The sequence below is a fragment of the Rhinoraja longicauda genome, chromosome 16 (genome assembly GCF_053455715.1).
Source record: "Rhinoraja longicauda isolate Sanriku21f chromosome 16, sRhiLon1.1, whole genome shotgun sequence".
NCBI lineage: Eukaryota > Metazoa > Chordata > Chondrichthyes > Rajiformes > Arhynchobatidae > Rhinoraja > Rhinoraja longicauda.
Window position 1 is genome coordinate 20,807,198 of NC_135968.1, and position 17,721 is coordinate 20,824,918.

The 17,721-nt window shown below is 44.0% G+C and overlaps 1 protein-coding gene across 1 annotated transcript in view; it reads left to right on the plus strand.

Moving 5' to 3' along the window:
• sfxn3 (sideroflexin 3) overlaps positions 1–17,721 on the plus strand; it is a 36,535-nt gene that overhangs the window by 8,540 nt on the left and 10,274 nt on the right. The window contains exons 2-7 of the mRNA XM_078413400.1: positions 2,732–2,901; positions 5,202–5,372; positions 6,761–6,859; positions 10,270–10,345; positions 12,052–12,137; positions 15,847–15,974. Of these exons, the coding sequence (XP_078269526.1) occupies positions 2,738–2,901; positions 5,202–5,372; positions 6,761–6,859; positions 10,270–10,345; positions 12,052–12,137; positions 15,847–15,974 (724 nt within the window). The 5' untranslated portion in view covers positions 2,732–2,737. The remainder of the gene's footprint in view (positions 1–2,731; positions 2,902–5,201; positions 5,373–6,760; positions 6,860–10,269; positions 10,346–12,051; positions 12,138–15,846; positions 15,975–17,721) is intronic.

Below are 17,721 nucleotides of genomic sequence, written 5' to 3' on the forward strand. Positions count from 1 at the left end.
TCCGCCCCTTTCCGCCTTCCACAGAGACCGTTCCCTCTGCAATTCCCTGGTTAACTCGTCCCTTCCCACCCAAACCACCCCCTCCCCAGGTACCTTCCCCTGCAACCGCAGAAGATGCAACACATGTCGCTATACCTCCCTCGACTCTGCCCAGGGACCCTGACAGTCCTTTCAAGTTAGGCAGAGATTCTCTTGCACCTCCTCCAACCTCATCAACTGTATCTGTTGTTCGAGATGTGGACTCTTGTACATCGGCGAGACCAAACGCAGACTGGGCGATCATTTCGCTGAACACCTTCGCTCAGCCTGCGTGAACCAACCCGATCTCCTGATTGCTGGACACTTTCATTCTCCTTCCCATTCCTACACAGACCTTTCTGTCCTTGGTCTCCTCCATTGTCAGAGTGAGGCTAAACGCAAATTGGTGGAACAGAATCTCATATTTCGTGTTTCATATTTACAGCCCCGTGGTATGAATATTGATTTCTCTCGCTTCAGGTAGCCGCGGCATTCCCTCTCTCTCTCTCTGTCCCTCCCCCACCCAAGTCGCAATGGCTTCTCATTTTCATCCTACAAACAGCCTGTTTCCTTTATCATCGTTACTTTTTTGCATATCTTTCATTCATTGTTCTTTATCTCTCCACATCACCGTCTATACCTCTCGTTTCGCTTATCCCTAACCAGTCTGAAGAAGGATCTCGACCTGAAACATCACCCATTCCTTCTCTCCAGAGATGCTGCCTGTCCCGCTGAGTTACTCCAGCATTTTGTGTCTATCCTGATATTATCTGCCTATTTTATTTGGTGTTTGAGAGCTTTGTTCTTAATTTCCTGGTCAAATTGGAACGGGTATAAAGTCCATCTCTCTGAGATACACAGTTAATACTGCATGATCATAATTGATTGCACTTTAGTGTTAGGATCGGAATATCTGTTATCCTCTCTATTTGAGGGACAATATTTATTTTAGATACGCTACTGTGGATCCTTTTTTGGTTTTGTTGCTAATTACTTTTCTCAATGAATCTGCATCATAGTACATAGTCCACTTTCTGATTGATGCTGTTCACCCTCCTGCTTTCAGAACTATCGGAGACCTGGCTTGGGACTTGGCTTATGATTTAACTAGCAAAGCACTTAATGTTTCTTGTGGGTCCTTGACATCGCTATATTGTTTAACTGTTGGTAAAGCCGTAGCTCTGAAGACTGGGAAGCAAATGATAATAATAATAATAATAATCCATTTATTTTATATAGCGCCTTATCACATGCTCAAAGCGCTTTACAAAAACAATTAACATAGAAACAAACAGACAAACTATCCTGACGGAAAAGCGGCGAATACTCAACGCCAGCGTCCTCTCACGTCAGGGTCCGGCAGTAGACATTAAAAAGCACAAGACACACAGATATAATTTTTTACACAAAACAGCCATCACAGTGATTGCTCTAGGCATACCCTCACTGTGATGGAAGGCAAAGTCTTATCTCCTCCTCATTCTTCTCCCGTGGTGCCACGAGGTGATCGAGGCTCCCAACTTTTTGAAGCCCCCACCGGGCGATGGAAAGTCCCAGGGCCGAGCCGAGCAGGCCGATGAAAGTCCTGAGCCCCCACTGGGCGATGGAAAGTGCTGCGGCCGAGCCGAGCAGGCCGATGAAAGTCCTGAGCCCCCACCGGGCGATGGTAAGTCCCAGGGCCGAGCCGAGCAGGCCGATGAAGGTCCTGAGCCCCCACCGGGCGATGGAAAGTCCCAGGGCCGAGCCGAGCAGGCCGATGAAAGTCCTGAGCCCCCACTGGGCGATGGAAAGTGCTGCGGCCGAGCCACGCAGGGCGATGAAAGTCCTGAGCCCCCACCGGGCGATGGAAAGTGCTGCGGCCGAGCCGCGCAGGGCGATGAAGGGCCTGCGGGCGGGTTGATCGTGCCTCGCGCTTCGGGGCGGTCGAAGCTGCTACGGCTGGAGCTCCCAAAAGCCGGTCGCCAGCCAGGGACCTGCGAGCTCCCGATGTTGCGGTCTGCAGGGCCCACGGCCGAAGCCTCCGAGATGGTAAGTCCAGGCCCTGCGACCGGAGTCTTTGAGGTCGATCCCAGCTGGAGGCCGCCGACTCCACGATGTTAGGCCGTAGCGCGAACGGAGATACGACACGGTAAAGGTCGCATCTCCGTTGAGGAGGAGATTTGAAAAAAAGGTTTCCCCCAACCCCCCCACCACCCCCCTACATACACAGAATTAAAAATAAAACAAAACGTACATTTAACAACGACAATGACAAAAAAGCAACAAAAAAAACGGAGAGACTGCCGGTGAGCCGCAGCTGCAGAACACAGCCACGCCCCAATAAATGATGACTATATTTTTATGCACTGGGGCATATGACTTGCAAAGCATGTATAATATTTTGCCAACATCAATAGTGTTTAAAATGTTAATATTGCATTTCTAAATAAGTACTTTCTTCTTTGAAAACGGGCAATCGATGGTTGCCTTGGACTCGGTGGGCCAAAGGTCCTGTTTCCATGCAGTATCTTTCAACCAATTCAATCTATCAATCAAAAGCAGAACAACATTTAGATAATGTTAAATCAGTTCCATTGTTGTGGTACAAGAAAGCGAAACAATCCAAGTTTTTGAGCATCTTGCAAAAAGACAACTTTGCATTTGTTATTTGTGACGAATTAATAATGGATGCAGCAATATTCCAGTAATCTTTTTTTATATTTTCCTTCTTTAGTGCAAAATGTCTGGACTGCTGAGATCTGATATAAATTTAAAAGAACCAAGATGGGATCAGGGGACCTTCATGGGAAGAGCCAAGCACTTCTTCATGGTGACTGACCCTCGCAACATCTTAGCATCTAGTGAAGCACTGGGGACAGCCAAGACTATTATGGAAGACTACAAGTAAGTGTGTAGGCAATGTAAGCAGGATAATGTCATGTCAACTCATCTCTTTGTCCACTGTAAATAATAGACATACAGCGTGGAAACAGGCCCATCGCCCAAACTCACCCACACCGACCAACATACCCCATCTACACTAGTCCCACCTGCCTGCATTTGGTCCATATCCCTCCAAATCTATCCTATCCATGTACCTATCTAAATGTTTCATACATGTCACAATAGTTCCTACCTCAATTACCTCCTCCAGCAGCTTGTTCCATATACCTACCACCCTTTGTGTATATTAAATTTTTCAACCTCACCTTAAACGTATGTCCTCTAGTTCTTGATTCACCTACTCTGGGCAATAGACTGTGCATTTATCTGATCTATTCCTCTCACGATTTTGTACTCTTATAAGGCACAGTTATATTTGATACTTAGAGCATGGAACAATGCAGGATAGGACCAGGCCCCTTGACCCACAATATCTGTGCCGAACATGATGCTAAGTTAAACTAATCTCCTCTGCCTGCAAGTGATCCATATCCTTCCTTTCCCTTCATATCCTATCTGAAAGCCTCTTAAACGTTACTATCGTATCTGCCTCCACCACCACTCTTGGCAGCATGTTCCAGGCACACACCACTATCTGTGTAAAAACACTTGCCTTTTACAGCTCCTTTAAACGTTGCCCCTTTGCTCCTTCTCACTGTAAAGCTATGCCCTCTAGTCTTTGGCATTTTCACAATTGGGGGAGGGGGGGGGGGGGGGAGCTGACAGTATTTGATTGAGAGAAATGAAATTATTTCTCTGCCTCAATACTGCAGCAACTAGAATAGTGGTAAATAATAAATGGGCAGACTGCAAGGAGACCTTGGCAAAGTGTGGTGCATAGCCAGAACGGTCCATCGACAATTAATATGAAAACAGATCAGAGTTCCGACCCCTGGTGGCTGTCTAAAGACTCATGCGGAATAATTGAATTCTGAGTTTTAATTCCCATGTCCAAATTGACTGCCAACGCTTCCTGTCTAGACTTGCATAGCTACTTGGCTTTGATGTGGTTATGTGTTACCCTGTTGACTGACTTTCTGTTGGCCTGAAAGTATACCTGCTAACCCTGTCTCCTGAAACTCTTTCACTCTGCTCCAGAACAGAACTCTTGACGATTTTTATATGATAAAATAATGCAACATGACTTCTGGTTCAATGTTACCATGTTGTCAGAGGAATAGAAGGCATCTTGGAAAATGTGGGTACAAATATTTGATTACATAGATCACAAAGCGTGGGAGTAGCTCAGCGTGTCAGGCAGTATCTTTACTTTAGATATACACTATGGAAAGAGGCCCTTCGGCCCACTGTCCACCCCTATCACCCCAGTACACCAGCATTATCCTACACACTTGGGACAGTTTACAATTTTTGCTGAAGCCAATTAACCTGAAGACCTGTGTAGGAAGGAATTGCAGATGCTGGTTTAAACCGAAGATAGACAAAAAAAGTTGGAGTAACTCAGCGGGACAGGCAGCCTCTCTGGAGAGAAGGAATGGGTGACGTTTCGGGTCAACATTACCCATTCCTTCTCTCCAGAGATGCTGCCTGTCCCGCTGAGTTACTCTAGCTTTTTGTGTCTAACCTGAAGACCTGTTCATCTTTGGAGTGTGGGATGAAACCGGACACCCAGAGGAAACCCCCAGGGTCACGGAGAATGTACAAACTCCATCCAGACAGCACTCGTAGTCAGGACCGAACTCAGGACTATGGCGCTGTAAGGCAGCAACTCTACCACTGCAACCAGGGATGACGTAGATAGGTGACATTTAGAGTCTGGGCCCTTCTTCAGACTGATTGCATTGTTGCCCATTTGATTACATAGTTGCCCTCCTCAGTGAAAATTTGACAAAGTGAATATTTATTATTGTCTTATATGAACATTTAACTAAAAACGCTGCCCGTCCATGAGTTTAAGGGAGGAATTCAATCCTCTGTTTCTTTTTAAAGCAGTCAACTTCTGACTGGATAGCACGCAACTAAATAGCTCTTTACTGTATCTCTATACGCGACAATAAACTAAACTAATCTAAATTAAACTAAGCTAAAGAAGGTTCCTGATGAAACGTTGTCTGTCAACTCCCTCTACAGATACCGCCTGGCCTGCTGGGATCCTCCAGCAACGTCCTATTTTGTTCTAAATTTAAATTTTTCATTTAGTAGAGGAGAATTGAATTCTTGGAAAAAATTGTTCCTGCATTAATGTATTGTCTGCAGCTATTGTTCAGTACAGCACATGATTTTTGTTCTTTTGTTTTCAGGCTTGGCAAAATCCCGCCTGGACTGACTGAGGATGAGCTCTGGCAGGCAAAGTATCTCTACGATTCCGCTTTTCATCCAGATACAGGGGAAAAAATGCTTCTTGTTGGACGGATGTCTGCACAGGTTCCAATGAACATGTCTATAACTGGCTGCATGCTGACCTTTTACAGGTAAGTTTCGACTTATACAGCATAGAACCAGGCCTTTCAGCCAACTCGTCCCTGTCGACCAAGATGCCCCATCTTTACTTTAGAGCTACAGTGTAAAAACAGGCCCTTCGGCCCACCGAGTCTGCACCGACTAATGATCACCCCGCATACGAGCTATATCCTACACATTAGGGACAATTTTTTAATTTACAGAAGCCAATTAACCTACAAACCTGCACGTCTGTGGAGTGTAGAAGAAAACTGAAAGCACCACATGGTCACGGGGAGAACGTTCAAACTCCGTACAGACCGCACATGTAGTCAGGATCGAACCTGGGTCTCTGGCGCTGTAAGGCAGCAGTTCTACCTCTGCGCCATCCTGCCATCCTGAAGCTCATCCCAATTGCCCATGTTTGTCCCATATCCCTCTAAACCTTTCCTCTCCATGTATCTGTCCAAATGTATTTTAAATATTGTTAAAGTACCTGTCTCAAGCACTTCCTGGTCATTCTCTGTGTGGAAAAAGTTGCCCCTCAGCATCCTAGTTGGACTACAACTTGACTACAACTATCTGGTCTATAACCACCCTGTAGTCTATAACTCAATTTACATTGTTCCTAGTTCTGATGCAGGGTCTTCAAACTTAAACCAGAACTTTGTGTCTCGTTCGACACAAGCTGCCTTATCTTCTGAATGTTTCCAGCATTCTGTTTCTATTTCAGAGTTTCAGCCTGCAGTTTTTCAATTTTTCAATGCCAGTCCTTGTGTAGCTGTGCATTCACAAGCTGCCTTATCTTTTGAACGTTTCCAGCATTCTGTTTCCATTTCAGAGTTTCAGCATGCAGTTTTTCAATTTTTCAATGCCAGTCCTTGTGTACCTGTGCATTCACAAGCTGCTCATAATTGTATCCATGGGCTGAAGGCACAATGCTAGAGTCAAACAAGCCCAATTTTGATTGTAGAATGAGGAGTTAATTACCATTCCGACCTTCTTTGCTATAATGTGCACCTCAGGGACATCAAACCCTCTTTGACTTTCAGACTGAAATATGATCCAGCCTGATGAGTCAAATAAGTAGGCTGGAGTTTGCAGATGTAGCAATTGTACAACTGACAGTGTTTATTATGATTACTGTAAAATTGCTGGCAACCTCTGTGCATGCTTGTTAAATCAGTGACACTGTGCCTCACCAGACTGCAGGAGTTGCTGCCGTTCGGGATCTGGTTCACACGGATCGCAACTTCGTTGAACACTCTTGTTGCTGTTTTAATTTTATCAGTGCACGTAGGTCATGAAAACTATGGTGCACATAATAGCTGATATTCTATGCATTTTTATGGGTCAAGTCAAGCTGCTGCGCTCATTGTGCATAGTCATTGCATTTTTAAACATTTTTCTTTGTTGACAGGACAACTCCAGCGGTGGTCTTTTGGCAATGGGCCAACCAGTCCTTCAATGCAATCGTTAACTACACCAACAGAAGTGGAGACATGCCGCTGACAGTGGGGTAGGCAGTCCAACAGCTTGCAATATTGTCATGAAAACGTATAATCTCTGAGCTAATATACAAGTTTGTACAAATCTCCTTTGCATAATAATTTAATGAGTTGGTTGGTACATTGAAAGAAACTGGCAGACTGAGGAAAATAAAACTGCAAATGTAATTGAATTTTATCTTGAAGGGAAAAGCTCTTAACTCAATAGTGTTTTTTTCCATCTGCATCCTTGCTATTTTCTTTCAGTGATAATTTGCACCCTTGCTCTACACTTGCTGTGCTTAGCCGATATTAGTAAGTGGGAGAAAAAAAATGTGATCTCTTTATATTCAATAATAGACAATAGACAATAGACAATAGGTGCAGGAGTAGGCCATTCGGCCCTTCGAGCCAGCACCGCCATTCAATGTGATCATGGCTGATCATTCTCAATCAGTACCCCGTTCCTGCTCTCTCCCCATACCCCCTCACTCCGCTATCCTTAAGAGCTCTATCTAGCTCTCTCTTGAATGTATTCAGAGAATTGGCCTCCACTGCCCTCTGAGGCAGAGAATTCCACAGATTCACAACTCTCTGACTAAAAAAGTTTTTCCTCATCTCTGTTCTAAATGGCCTACCCCTTATTCTTAAACTGTGGCCCTTGGTTCTGGACTCCCCCAACATTGGGAACATGTTTCCTGCCTCTAACATGTCCAACCCCTTAATAATCTTATACGTTTCGATAAGATCCCCTCTCATCCTTCTAAATTCCAGTGTATACAAACCTAGTCGCTCCAGTCTTTCAACATAGGACAGTCCCGCCATTCCGGGAATTAACCTAGTAAACCTACGCTGCACGCCCTCAATAGCAAGAATATCCTTCCTCAAATTTGGAGACCAAAACTGCACACAGTACTCCAGGTGCGGTCTCACTAGGGCCCTGTACAACTGCAGAAGGACCTCTTTGCTCCTATACTCAACTCCTCTTGTTATGAATGCCAACATTCCATTGGCTTTCTTCACTGCCTGCTGTGCCTGCATGCTTCCTTTCAGTGACTGATGCACTAAGACACCCAGATCACGTTGTACGTCCCCTTTTCCTAACTTGACACCATTCAAATAATAATCTGCCTTCCTATTCTTACCACCAAAGTGGATAACCTCACACTTATCCACATTAAACTGCATCTGCCATGCATCCGCCCACTCACACAACCTGTCCAAGTCCCCCTGCAACCTCATAGCATCTTCCTCACAGTTCACACTGCCACCTAGCTTTGTATCATCGGCAAATTTGCTAATGGTACTTTTAATCCCTTCATCCAAGTCATTGATGACTTGATGACAATAATGTTGCATGGAGAAATCTTGCAGCAAATTAACAGTAGTGAACGTGTGCTTTTAAGGGTCTTTATAAATAAGAGAGCGCAGGCAAATCAGTGGAAATAAGTACTGAGAAGAAGCATTATCAGTTTGATTTTAGAAAGTCTTTGAGCAGGTTACTAATCTATCAATACAGTAGCATACGGAGCTATTGAGACTTTTAGAACGAAAAATGTCTCTGGAACATCGGAGTTCGCAGGGTGATCTGTTACAAGAGGGTAGAGAAGGTCTGAAGAAGGGTCCCAACCCAAAGCGTCACTTAGCCGTTTTCTCCAGAGATGCTGCCTGACCTGCTGAGTAACTTCAGCATTTCTTTGGAGATTGGTTTAAATTGGCATCATGTTCAGCACAGACATTGTGGGCCGAAGGGCCCGTTCCTGCACTTTGCTGTTCAGTGCAAGGAAAGATAAGTTTAATTTGATCTACGGTGAGCATTGTCCACTGCGTTTTGACGTCTCTGGCAGGCGCCAGTGATTCCAAATGTGGGAGGCTGGTACCTGCTTACTGGCAGTGCCACATCAGTCAGTGTGCTCCGTCCCTGGACTCCCACGTGAGGTTGGGAGATGGAGCTCCTCCTTCTCCATCGTATGCTTCTCCATCGTATGCACTGGGGAATCCCCCTTTGGATCTGTGCTGGGCTGCACCTCGTGCAGAGGTTGTCACCCCATTGATTTCAGTCATCCTTGTGGAACTGTGGACATCAAGTGGAAGACAAATTCCTTTTGCTTGTAATTAACTATTGCACTTTTGACCCATTTAAAAAGTAATTAAAAGAATTTAATGATCACTATTTATTGCACCATTAACAGTTTCTAAATGTCTCTGAACTTTAATGACATCTAAAATCTTAACAAAAACCCTCAAAGATTTTACAGTTTTTAAAGCTGGGGTCAGGTATTTGCAGCTTTTAGTAGATTTTGGGCTCTTTCAGTGTGGTGCTGGATGCATTGTTGCTTTTCATGCCACACAATCTTAGGCCAGAAAAGATGCAGTAGTAGCAGGGACAGATGCACTTTTTTTAGTTTAGAGATACAGCGCGGAAACAGGCCCTTTCGGCCACTGGGTCCGCGCCGACCAGCGATCCCCACACACCCATTAGGGAATTTTTTTACATTTACCAAGCCAATTAACCTATGTACCTGTACATCTTTGGAGTGTGTGAGGAAACCGAAGATCTCGGAGAAAACCCATGCAGGTCAAGGGGAGAACGTACAAACTCCGTACAGACAGCACCCGTTATCAGGATCGAACCCGGGTCTCCGGCGCTTCATTCGCTGTAAGGCAGCAACCCTACCGCTGCACCACGGTGCCGCCACTTGTACGCCACGGGTTGTTATTGGTATTGGTTTATTGTTGTGTACCGAGGTACAGAGAGAAGCCTTCTTTGCAGTCAAATCATACCATAAATGCGTACAATCAAGCCATTCACAAGTACAACTGGGAATGCAAAGAGACGGGAATCAGAGTGCAGAATATAGTGTTACAGAATTACAGCGTTACAGTTGCAGAGAAAAAATGCAAGATCTGCAATGAGATAGGTTGGCAGATTGGAACTATACCCTAGTTTTGCAGAGAACCTTCAAGTCGTCTGATAAATGTCCCTGAATCTGTAATATTTGGGTCCTAATCATTGTGTCAGTAATATTTGGTTTATTACTGCCTGGTTCTGCCAAGTTTGTTTATGTATAGACTATACATAAAGTTGAATGTAATGTTATTTATATCTCAAAAGAACAATTTGGTGTATTTCTCTTTCTAAAATTACTGCTGATTATGTTCTGTTTCTGAACTGGATTCCAATTTTCCACATTCACTTATGTTTGATGTTTGACACACACACACACACACACACATATATATATATATATATATATATATATATATATATATATATATATATATGTATATATAAATATTTTCTTATTCTGGTTTAAATTAAAACCCTGGAGAACGGAGCTCCAAAAATGAAACTTGTTTTCAGATAAATCTTGACTGGAGTAAAAGAATGTTGAAAACATCTGTAGTCGTTTGAGATGTCTTTTCTTTTAACTCTTTGTAGCCAGCTGGGCACAGCATACGTCAGTGCAACTACAGGCGCGGTGGTCACAGCTGTTGGGCTGAAGTCTCTCACAAAGGTAATATTAATAATCATATCTATTTCCTTCCTTAGAGTTGGCAGATCTGGCCAAAAAAGATCATTTTCATCTTTGTACATATTTTAGCACGTTATTCTTTTTACATTAATTGTCTCTTGTCCTTTTTTACATTAATTGTCTCTTGTCTCTTGTCCATGTTCTTGATCTCTGGGTCAGAAGGTTGAGTGGGGGAAAGATTTAATAGGAACCTAAGGGGCAAGGTTTTTGCACAAAGGGTGGTAGGTATATGGAGCGGGCTGTCAGAGGAGGTAGTTGAGGCAGGTTATATCACAACATTTAAAAAACATTTGGACGGTTACATGGATAGGAAAGGTTGGACGGAAGGGCCTGTTTTCACACTGTATGATTGTTTGACTCTATGACTCTATGGATGCTGCCAATGCACTGCTGTGGATCAGTGTGGCTTATTGAGTCTTTCATGGAATACTTTCACATGGAATTATACAGAGGAAACTTTAGTTCAGTTTAGTTTAGAGATACAGCGCAGAAATAGGCCTTTCGGCCCACCGGGTCTGCACAGACCAGTGATCCCTGCACATTAACACTACCCGAAACACACTAGGGACAATTTTTTTTAACATGTACATCAAGCCGATTAACTTACAAACCTGTATGTCTTTAGAGTGTGGGAGGAAACCGAAGATCTCGGAGAAAACCCATGTGATCACAGGGAGAACATAACAAACTCCGTACAGACAAGCACCCCTAGTCAGGATCGAACACTGGTCTCTGACGCTGTAAGGCAGTAGCTCTATCGTTACACCACCATGCAGGAGAGGTTTGCACCCAACGGGTCCACGGGTCACTCTGGCCGCTGTGATGGCCGCCCAGGGCCGGGGTGAGTGGCTCCCTCTCCCCTTTCCTCTCCCGGCCCCGGGGGAGACTCCCCGGCCGGCAACGTGTCCACGGGTCATCAGTTGGGGAGGGTTGCCGGGCCCACAGGAGAGGTTTGGACGGGAGGGTTGCCGGACACGCAGGAGAGGTTTGGACCCAACTGGTTCACGCCCGTCTAGTTCCAAAATAAAAACAATGTGTTGGATACACTCAGCAGACCATATCGCATTCAAGGAGGGAGAAATAGAATTGATTTTTTCAGATGTCCTTTTGTGAGAATTGAAGTGAGAGAACAAGCATGTTTTACGTTCCAGAGGGTCTTCCTGACTCAATCTTATTTGGGTGGTTCATTCAGAGAAATGGCACAGGTACTATAGGTCTGAAGAAAGGGTCCCGACCCGAAACGTCAACTATCCATATTCTCCAGGATGCTGCCTGACCTGCTGAGTTACTCCAGCAAATTGCATCGGCAGTTCTTTGCGTCTACTGTAGCAGAATAGTCTCTTCCCTTGGTGTACGTTTAAAACAGTTGAAGGAATGAAGAGAAGATCACAGGCTAGCAGAACTGTGAGCTGTGTTACCTCTTGTAAGGCCACGTAGAATATGGGATTGTAATCTGTACAAAAGCATACTATGGAATAGTTTGAGAAATCAGAAAATGCAGGAGGTACTCAACAGATTTTCGAAGCATGTGTAGAAATATCCGTATTGGTATGTCAATGACTGTTCGGTAGAAAGATTAATTTTGTAAGTAACCATTTCAATTTTGTAAGTTAATTAATTTTGTACGTAATTCATTTAAATTAAATTTTTAAGCTAACTATGTACAATTTCATCTTTCTTTCCTGAAGCATTTGCCTGCCTTGATTTCTCGTTTCGTGCCCTTTGCTGCTGTCGCTGCTGCCAACTGCATCAATATCCCTTTCATGAGACAGAGGTAAGACTGCTGTGAAACCGACCCAGGGATAAAGAATTGTTCGGGGAGAGGATGGGCAGCAAATACTGGTGATCTGATGCAACAATGCAAAATGTTGGGAAACGCCAAGGTCCTTCTGAAGGGAAAAAGGGGGTGGGGGGTGGGGGTGATGAGTGGGATTAGTCAGGGTGTTGGGTGTTTTGGGGAGAAGGCAGGAGAATGGGGTTGAAATGATTAGATGACATGGTTTGAAAGTTAGATGATTAAAAAAAAAACGGAAAGTGGTGAACAAATCAAATTGGACTAAGAAATTCAACACAAAAAGTAGGACAATGGAAAATAGTTTTAGGAGATAAAGGTGTATTGCAATAATGCAAAAACACTAGGAGAAAGGTTTAAGGTGAGGGAGGGGGGTGGGGTGGGGTGGGGGGAGATTTAATAGAAACACAAGGGGTAACTTTTTCACACAAAGAGTGGTGAGTATATGGAATGAGCTGCCGGATTGAGGCAGGTACTATCGCAATGTTTAAGAAACATTTACGCAGATACATGGGTAGGACAGGTTTAGAGGGATATGGGCCACAAATGCAGGCAGCTGGGACTCGTGTGGATGGGACATGTTGGTTGGTTTTGGCAAGTTGGGCCGAAGGGCATGTTTCCACACTGTATCACTCTATGACTAGTATTTTGATCTATTATTACATCTCTCACAACGCTTATATAACCTTGAAGCTCAAAATAGCTGGGTGCGCTTTATTTTTGCACAGATGTAAGATCTCAGCAGCAGCAAAGACAGTAATGGTCAGTTAATTCTTTTTTTTATCGAAGTTTTGCTTGAAAGTTGAATATTGGTCAGACGCACTTGCTGGATTAATGACATTGATCTGGACTAGGGTTGTCAACTAATCGTAGTTAACACACAGTTCATGAAGTGGGATATGATCCCACAACTTTCTGTGCAGCAAGATTGATACAAAATTTTTGCAGCACAAGTAAAATCAACTTTGGTCATAATTCATAAGATTGTGAGTGATAGGAGCAGAATTAGGCCATTTATAGAAACATAGAAAATAGGTGCGGGAGTAGGCCATTCGCCCCTTCGAGTCAGTCAATATGATCATGGCTGATCATCCAGAATCAGTATCCCATTCCTGCTTTCTCCCCATATCCCTTGATTCTGTTAGCCTCAAGAGCTAAATCTAACACTCTCTTGAATATATCCAGCGAATTGGCCTCCACTGTCTTCTGTGGCAGAGAATTTCACAGATTCACAACTCTCTGGGTGAAAAAGTTTTTCCTCACCTCGGTCCTAAATGGTCTACTCCTTATTCTTAAACTGTTGAGCATTATTCAGCCCATCAAGTCTACCCCGCCACTATTCATGGCAGCTCTATCCTTCCCTCTTAACCCCGTTCTCCTGCCTCCTCCTCCTCATAACCCCTGACACCCGTACTAATCAAGAATTTATCAGTCTCTGCCTTAAAAATATCCATTGACGGCCTCCGCAGCCTTCAATGGCAATGAATTCCACAGATCCACCACCCTCTGACCAAAGAAATGCTTCCCCATCTCCTTTCTAAAGGAATGTCCTTTAATTTTGAGTGTTCTTTGGTTGTGGTGCAAAACTTTACATAAAAGATTTGATCAATTTCTAAAGCATTTGGGCTCATGTTCGGATATATATATTTTGGGGGTGGAATCTTGACAAGTGTTTCCAACCTCCTTCCGTGAGTCCCAGTAGAACAGTTATTTGTACCTTTCCATGTTTTTATTTGAAAGAAATTTGACTGGAATTGTGGCAAACCAGGCAGAATATTATAGCTTTGGTTTTATTTGTAAAAAACTTTAAAACACACCACAAAATACGACGACCACTGGGAACAGTTAAATCAGACTGTTAAATGAATAAAGGTTCATGTGATCTTTGAATAAAGATTCATGCGATTCGTGTGATCTTTCATACAGTCTTTGTTGTTTGTGTACACTATTACCCCTAACAGATTTTACACAGGCACTCCAACATTCCTTTTCCTCAGAATGCTCTAACAACAGCTGCAAGTACGATACGATATGAAAGAACTTTATTTATCCCAGGAGAGAAATTGATCTGCCAACAGTCTTAAAACACAAAATACATGAAACATGAAATTAAAGTGATGAGTGGCAGATGTGCAAAGGTTGGGGAGGGGAGGGGGGGAGGGGTGTCCATCTCAGTCTGCCCCACGACAGAAGGGGGAGGAGTTGTAAACTTTGATAGCCACTGGGAAGAAGGATCTCCTGTGGAGTTCTGTCTTGCATCTTGGTGGAACCAGTCTTTCGCTGAAGGTGCTCCTCGGATATCCGAGGAGTCATGCACCTCCAACAAACACACCGCGGGGATTTTCTTTCACGGCCAACCCCCAAGGCAGCGAAACAGATGCCCTATTACCTTTTGACCTCATTTACCCCGTTTACAATTTCAAATTATTCTTCTACAGTGTTTAGTAGGTAGCTGTTTCACCAGTTCTTAATGCTTTTGCATGTTTTTGATTTTTGAATCGAAAGTCCTTCCTCAGTTTTGAAGACCGTGTGATGCATTTAGTTACCACTTGCCTGCTGATCACAAGTGGCTTGGAATAGTTTCCTGAAGTGTTATATCCATGCCAGGGAACTGAATTAACCTAGATTTCTTTCTAATCAACAATTAATTGAGTAAAAGCAACACACTCAATTAAAAGAAACTTGGAGCATAGGAGCTCAGTTGACTGACATTCCAATTCACATCTGAAGTGGACGATGTGTTGGTATTTTTTTTTCTCAGCTGTTTCTTTTCCTATCTTACTGTTCTGGTTACACTTTAAACACATACCCTTGGCCACATAATTTCATGGGATGTCCTGAAGTTCCAAAAGACATTGTATGAATGCATGTCTTTAGAATATTGATCAGTATCGCACAGAATTTGGCCCTTCGGCCCACAATTTCTGTGCCGAACGTGATGCAAAGTTAAACTAACCTAATTTGCCTGCACATGAACTATATCCTTTAATTAAAGTCTAATTGGGCCCTTCTGCCCACAATGCCCATACCAAAAATGATGCCAAGATAAACTAATATTACCTGCCTGTACATGATCTATATCCCTCCATTTCCTGCATATCCATGTACCTATCAAAAAGTCTCTTAAATGCTGCTATTATATCGGCCTCCATCATCACCCCTGGCAGCTTGTTTCAGGCACCTACCACCCTCAGTGTTTTAAAAAAGACTTATCCCACACATCTTTAAACTTTGCTCCTCTCACCTTAAACCTACGCTCTCTAGTCTTTGGCGGTTCCATCCTGGGGGGAACAAAAGTGATGACTGTCATCATCATATCATATATATACAGCGCGGAAACAGGCCTTTTCGGCCCACCAAGTCCGCGCCGCCCAGCGATCCCCGCACATTAACACTATCCTACACACACTAGGGACAATTTTTTACATTTACCCAGTCAAATTAACCTACATACAATCTGTTGGAGATCTAGCCTGGGTGGATGAATTTCCCAATAGCACCTTCTCAAGCCTCAATTTTTCAACTTTCAAATACATCTTGTCTCCGGTGAGATGCAACCTAAAACTTGCTGAGTCAGTTCACTAAATGCTGATACAAATGCTTCACAATTGTGTACTCTTTCAATGCCACATATCAGACGATGTGGGAACCTGCTGCCATATTCCCTGAGTAAAACCATATTCTTTTGCAGAGAGCTGAAATATGGGATACCGGTCACAGATGCCAGTGGGAATCGACTAGGGGAGTCAGCTAAGGCAGCACAGCAAGCCATTGTCCAGGTTGTGGTGTCACGGATTGGTATGGCCATACCTGCCATGGGTAAGTCCAGACTTGGTTGTGAGGGGCATTGTTTCAGTTGCATAGTTAATCGTAGGGACTTGTTTGACTGATTATTGGTCAGGCTTAGGCACTTGGGGAAGGGGGTGATGGGGAGTGGGATGGCAATTGGGAACAAAGGTGCTTTGATTAGTTTATTTTATTTTGGAGATAGAGCGAGGAAACAGGCCCATCGGCCCACTGAGTCCGCACCAACCAACGATCACCAACCAATGGTCTGAAGAAGGGTCTCGACCCGAAACGCCACCCATTCCTTCTCTCCTGAGATGCTGCCTGACCCTCCGGCATTTTGTGTCTACCAATGATCACCAATACACTAGTTCTATCCTACACACACTGGAGACAAATTACTGAAGCCAATTAACCTGCACGTCTTTTGAATGTGGGAGGAATCCGGAGCACCAGGAGAAAACCCATGCCGTCAAGGGAGAACGTACAAACTCCGTACAGACAGCACCCATAGTCAGGATCGAACCTGGGTCACTGACGCTGTAAGGCAGCAACTCTCCCGCTGTCCCACTATGCTTCCCTTGAAGTCCCAAGGTGTTTTCTTCCAGACTAGGAAGCGTATTTTAGCTTGTATGTCATGCACTGTAGTTAGATGCAAAATTGGAGTTGGAAGAGTCATGCTAAGCCAGTATTCGGTTCAGTCTTTGCAGTGGAAGTCCACTAGTCTAGAGCTGGCCATCCTAACTGGTTTGGCATGCAGAGCTCTTTAGAAATGGAATAAGCCAAAGCCAGCTGCATGGCTTGTTGCATCTGTCAGTGCTTGCATTCATCCTGGAAATCAAGGCCAAGAACTGAGATGGTTCTGTGCCCTTCCTACCCTGCGTTCGTCCATTAACCCTATTCTTTCATTTGGATCAGGTTAACATTCACGATTCCATTCTTTTTGGCTTTAGCTGATGTTTATTGTGAGGAGGAGGAGGAGGAGGAGGAGGACACAAAGTCCAATAAATGCATTGAAGATAGATACAAAATGCTGGAGTAACAGGCAGCTGAGGGTCAGGCAGCGTCTCAGGAGAAAAGGAATAGGTGACGTTTCGGGTCGAGACCCTGTTTCAGACTGAAGACCTAGAAATGTTTTGTTTAGTTTATCGTCACGTGTACCAATGTTCAGTGAAAATCTTTGTGTTGCAAGCTACCCAGTCAGTGGAAAGACTACATGATTACAACCGAGCTGTCCACAGTGTACAGATACAGAATAAAGGGAATAACACTTAGCACAAGGCAAAGTCTGTTTAGAGATAGTCGGAGTGTCTTCAATGACGTAGGTAAGAGCTCAGGGCTAGTTGTTCGGATGGTTCAGTTGCCTGATAACAGCTCGGACTAAACTGTCCCTGAATCTGGAGGTGTGACTTTTCACACTGCTATACCTCTTGCCTGATAGGAGAAGAGGGAGTGACCGGGGTGAGACTCGTCCTTGATTATGGTGGTGGCCTTGTTGAGGCAGTGTAGATGGATGAGATGGCTAAGCAATAAATGTTTATTGGGCATTTTCTTGAAGCATGAGCAAATTTGTTTTGGGGAATGAAAATAGATTGCAGAATGGAGGTCACTTTCAGTGGAAAAGTATAAGTCTCCTGAAGAGCCAGGTAGTGGTTACCAGATTCCTAATTCCCACATTTTATAGCTGCCGGCATTGTGGTGATCGTTTTATTCATAGAAAATGAAAGATTTACCTTTGGAGTCCCTGCTGCCAAATCAGCATGCATGCATTTGGATTAAT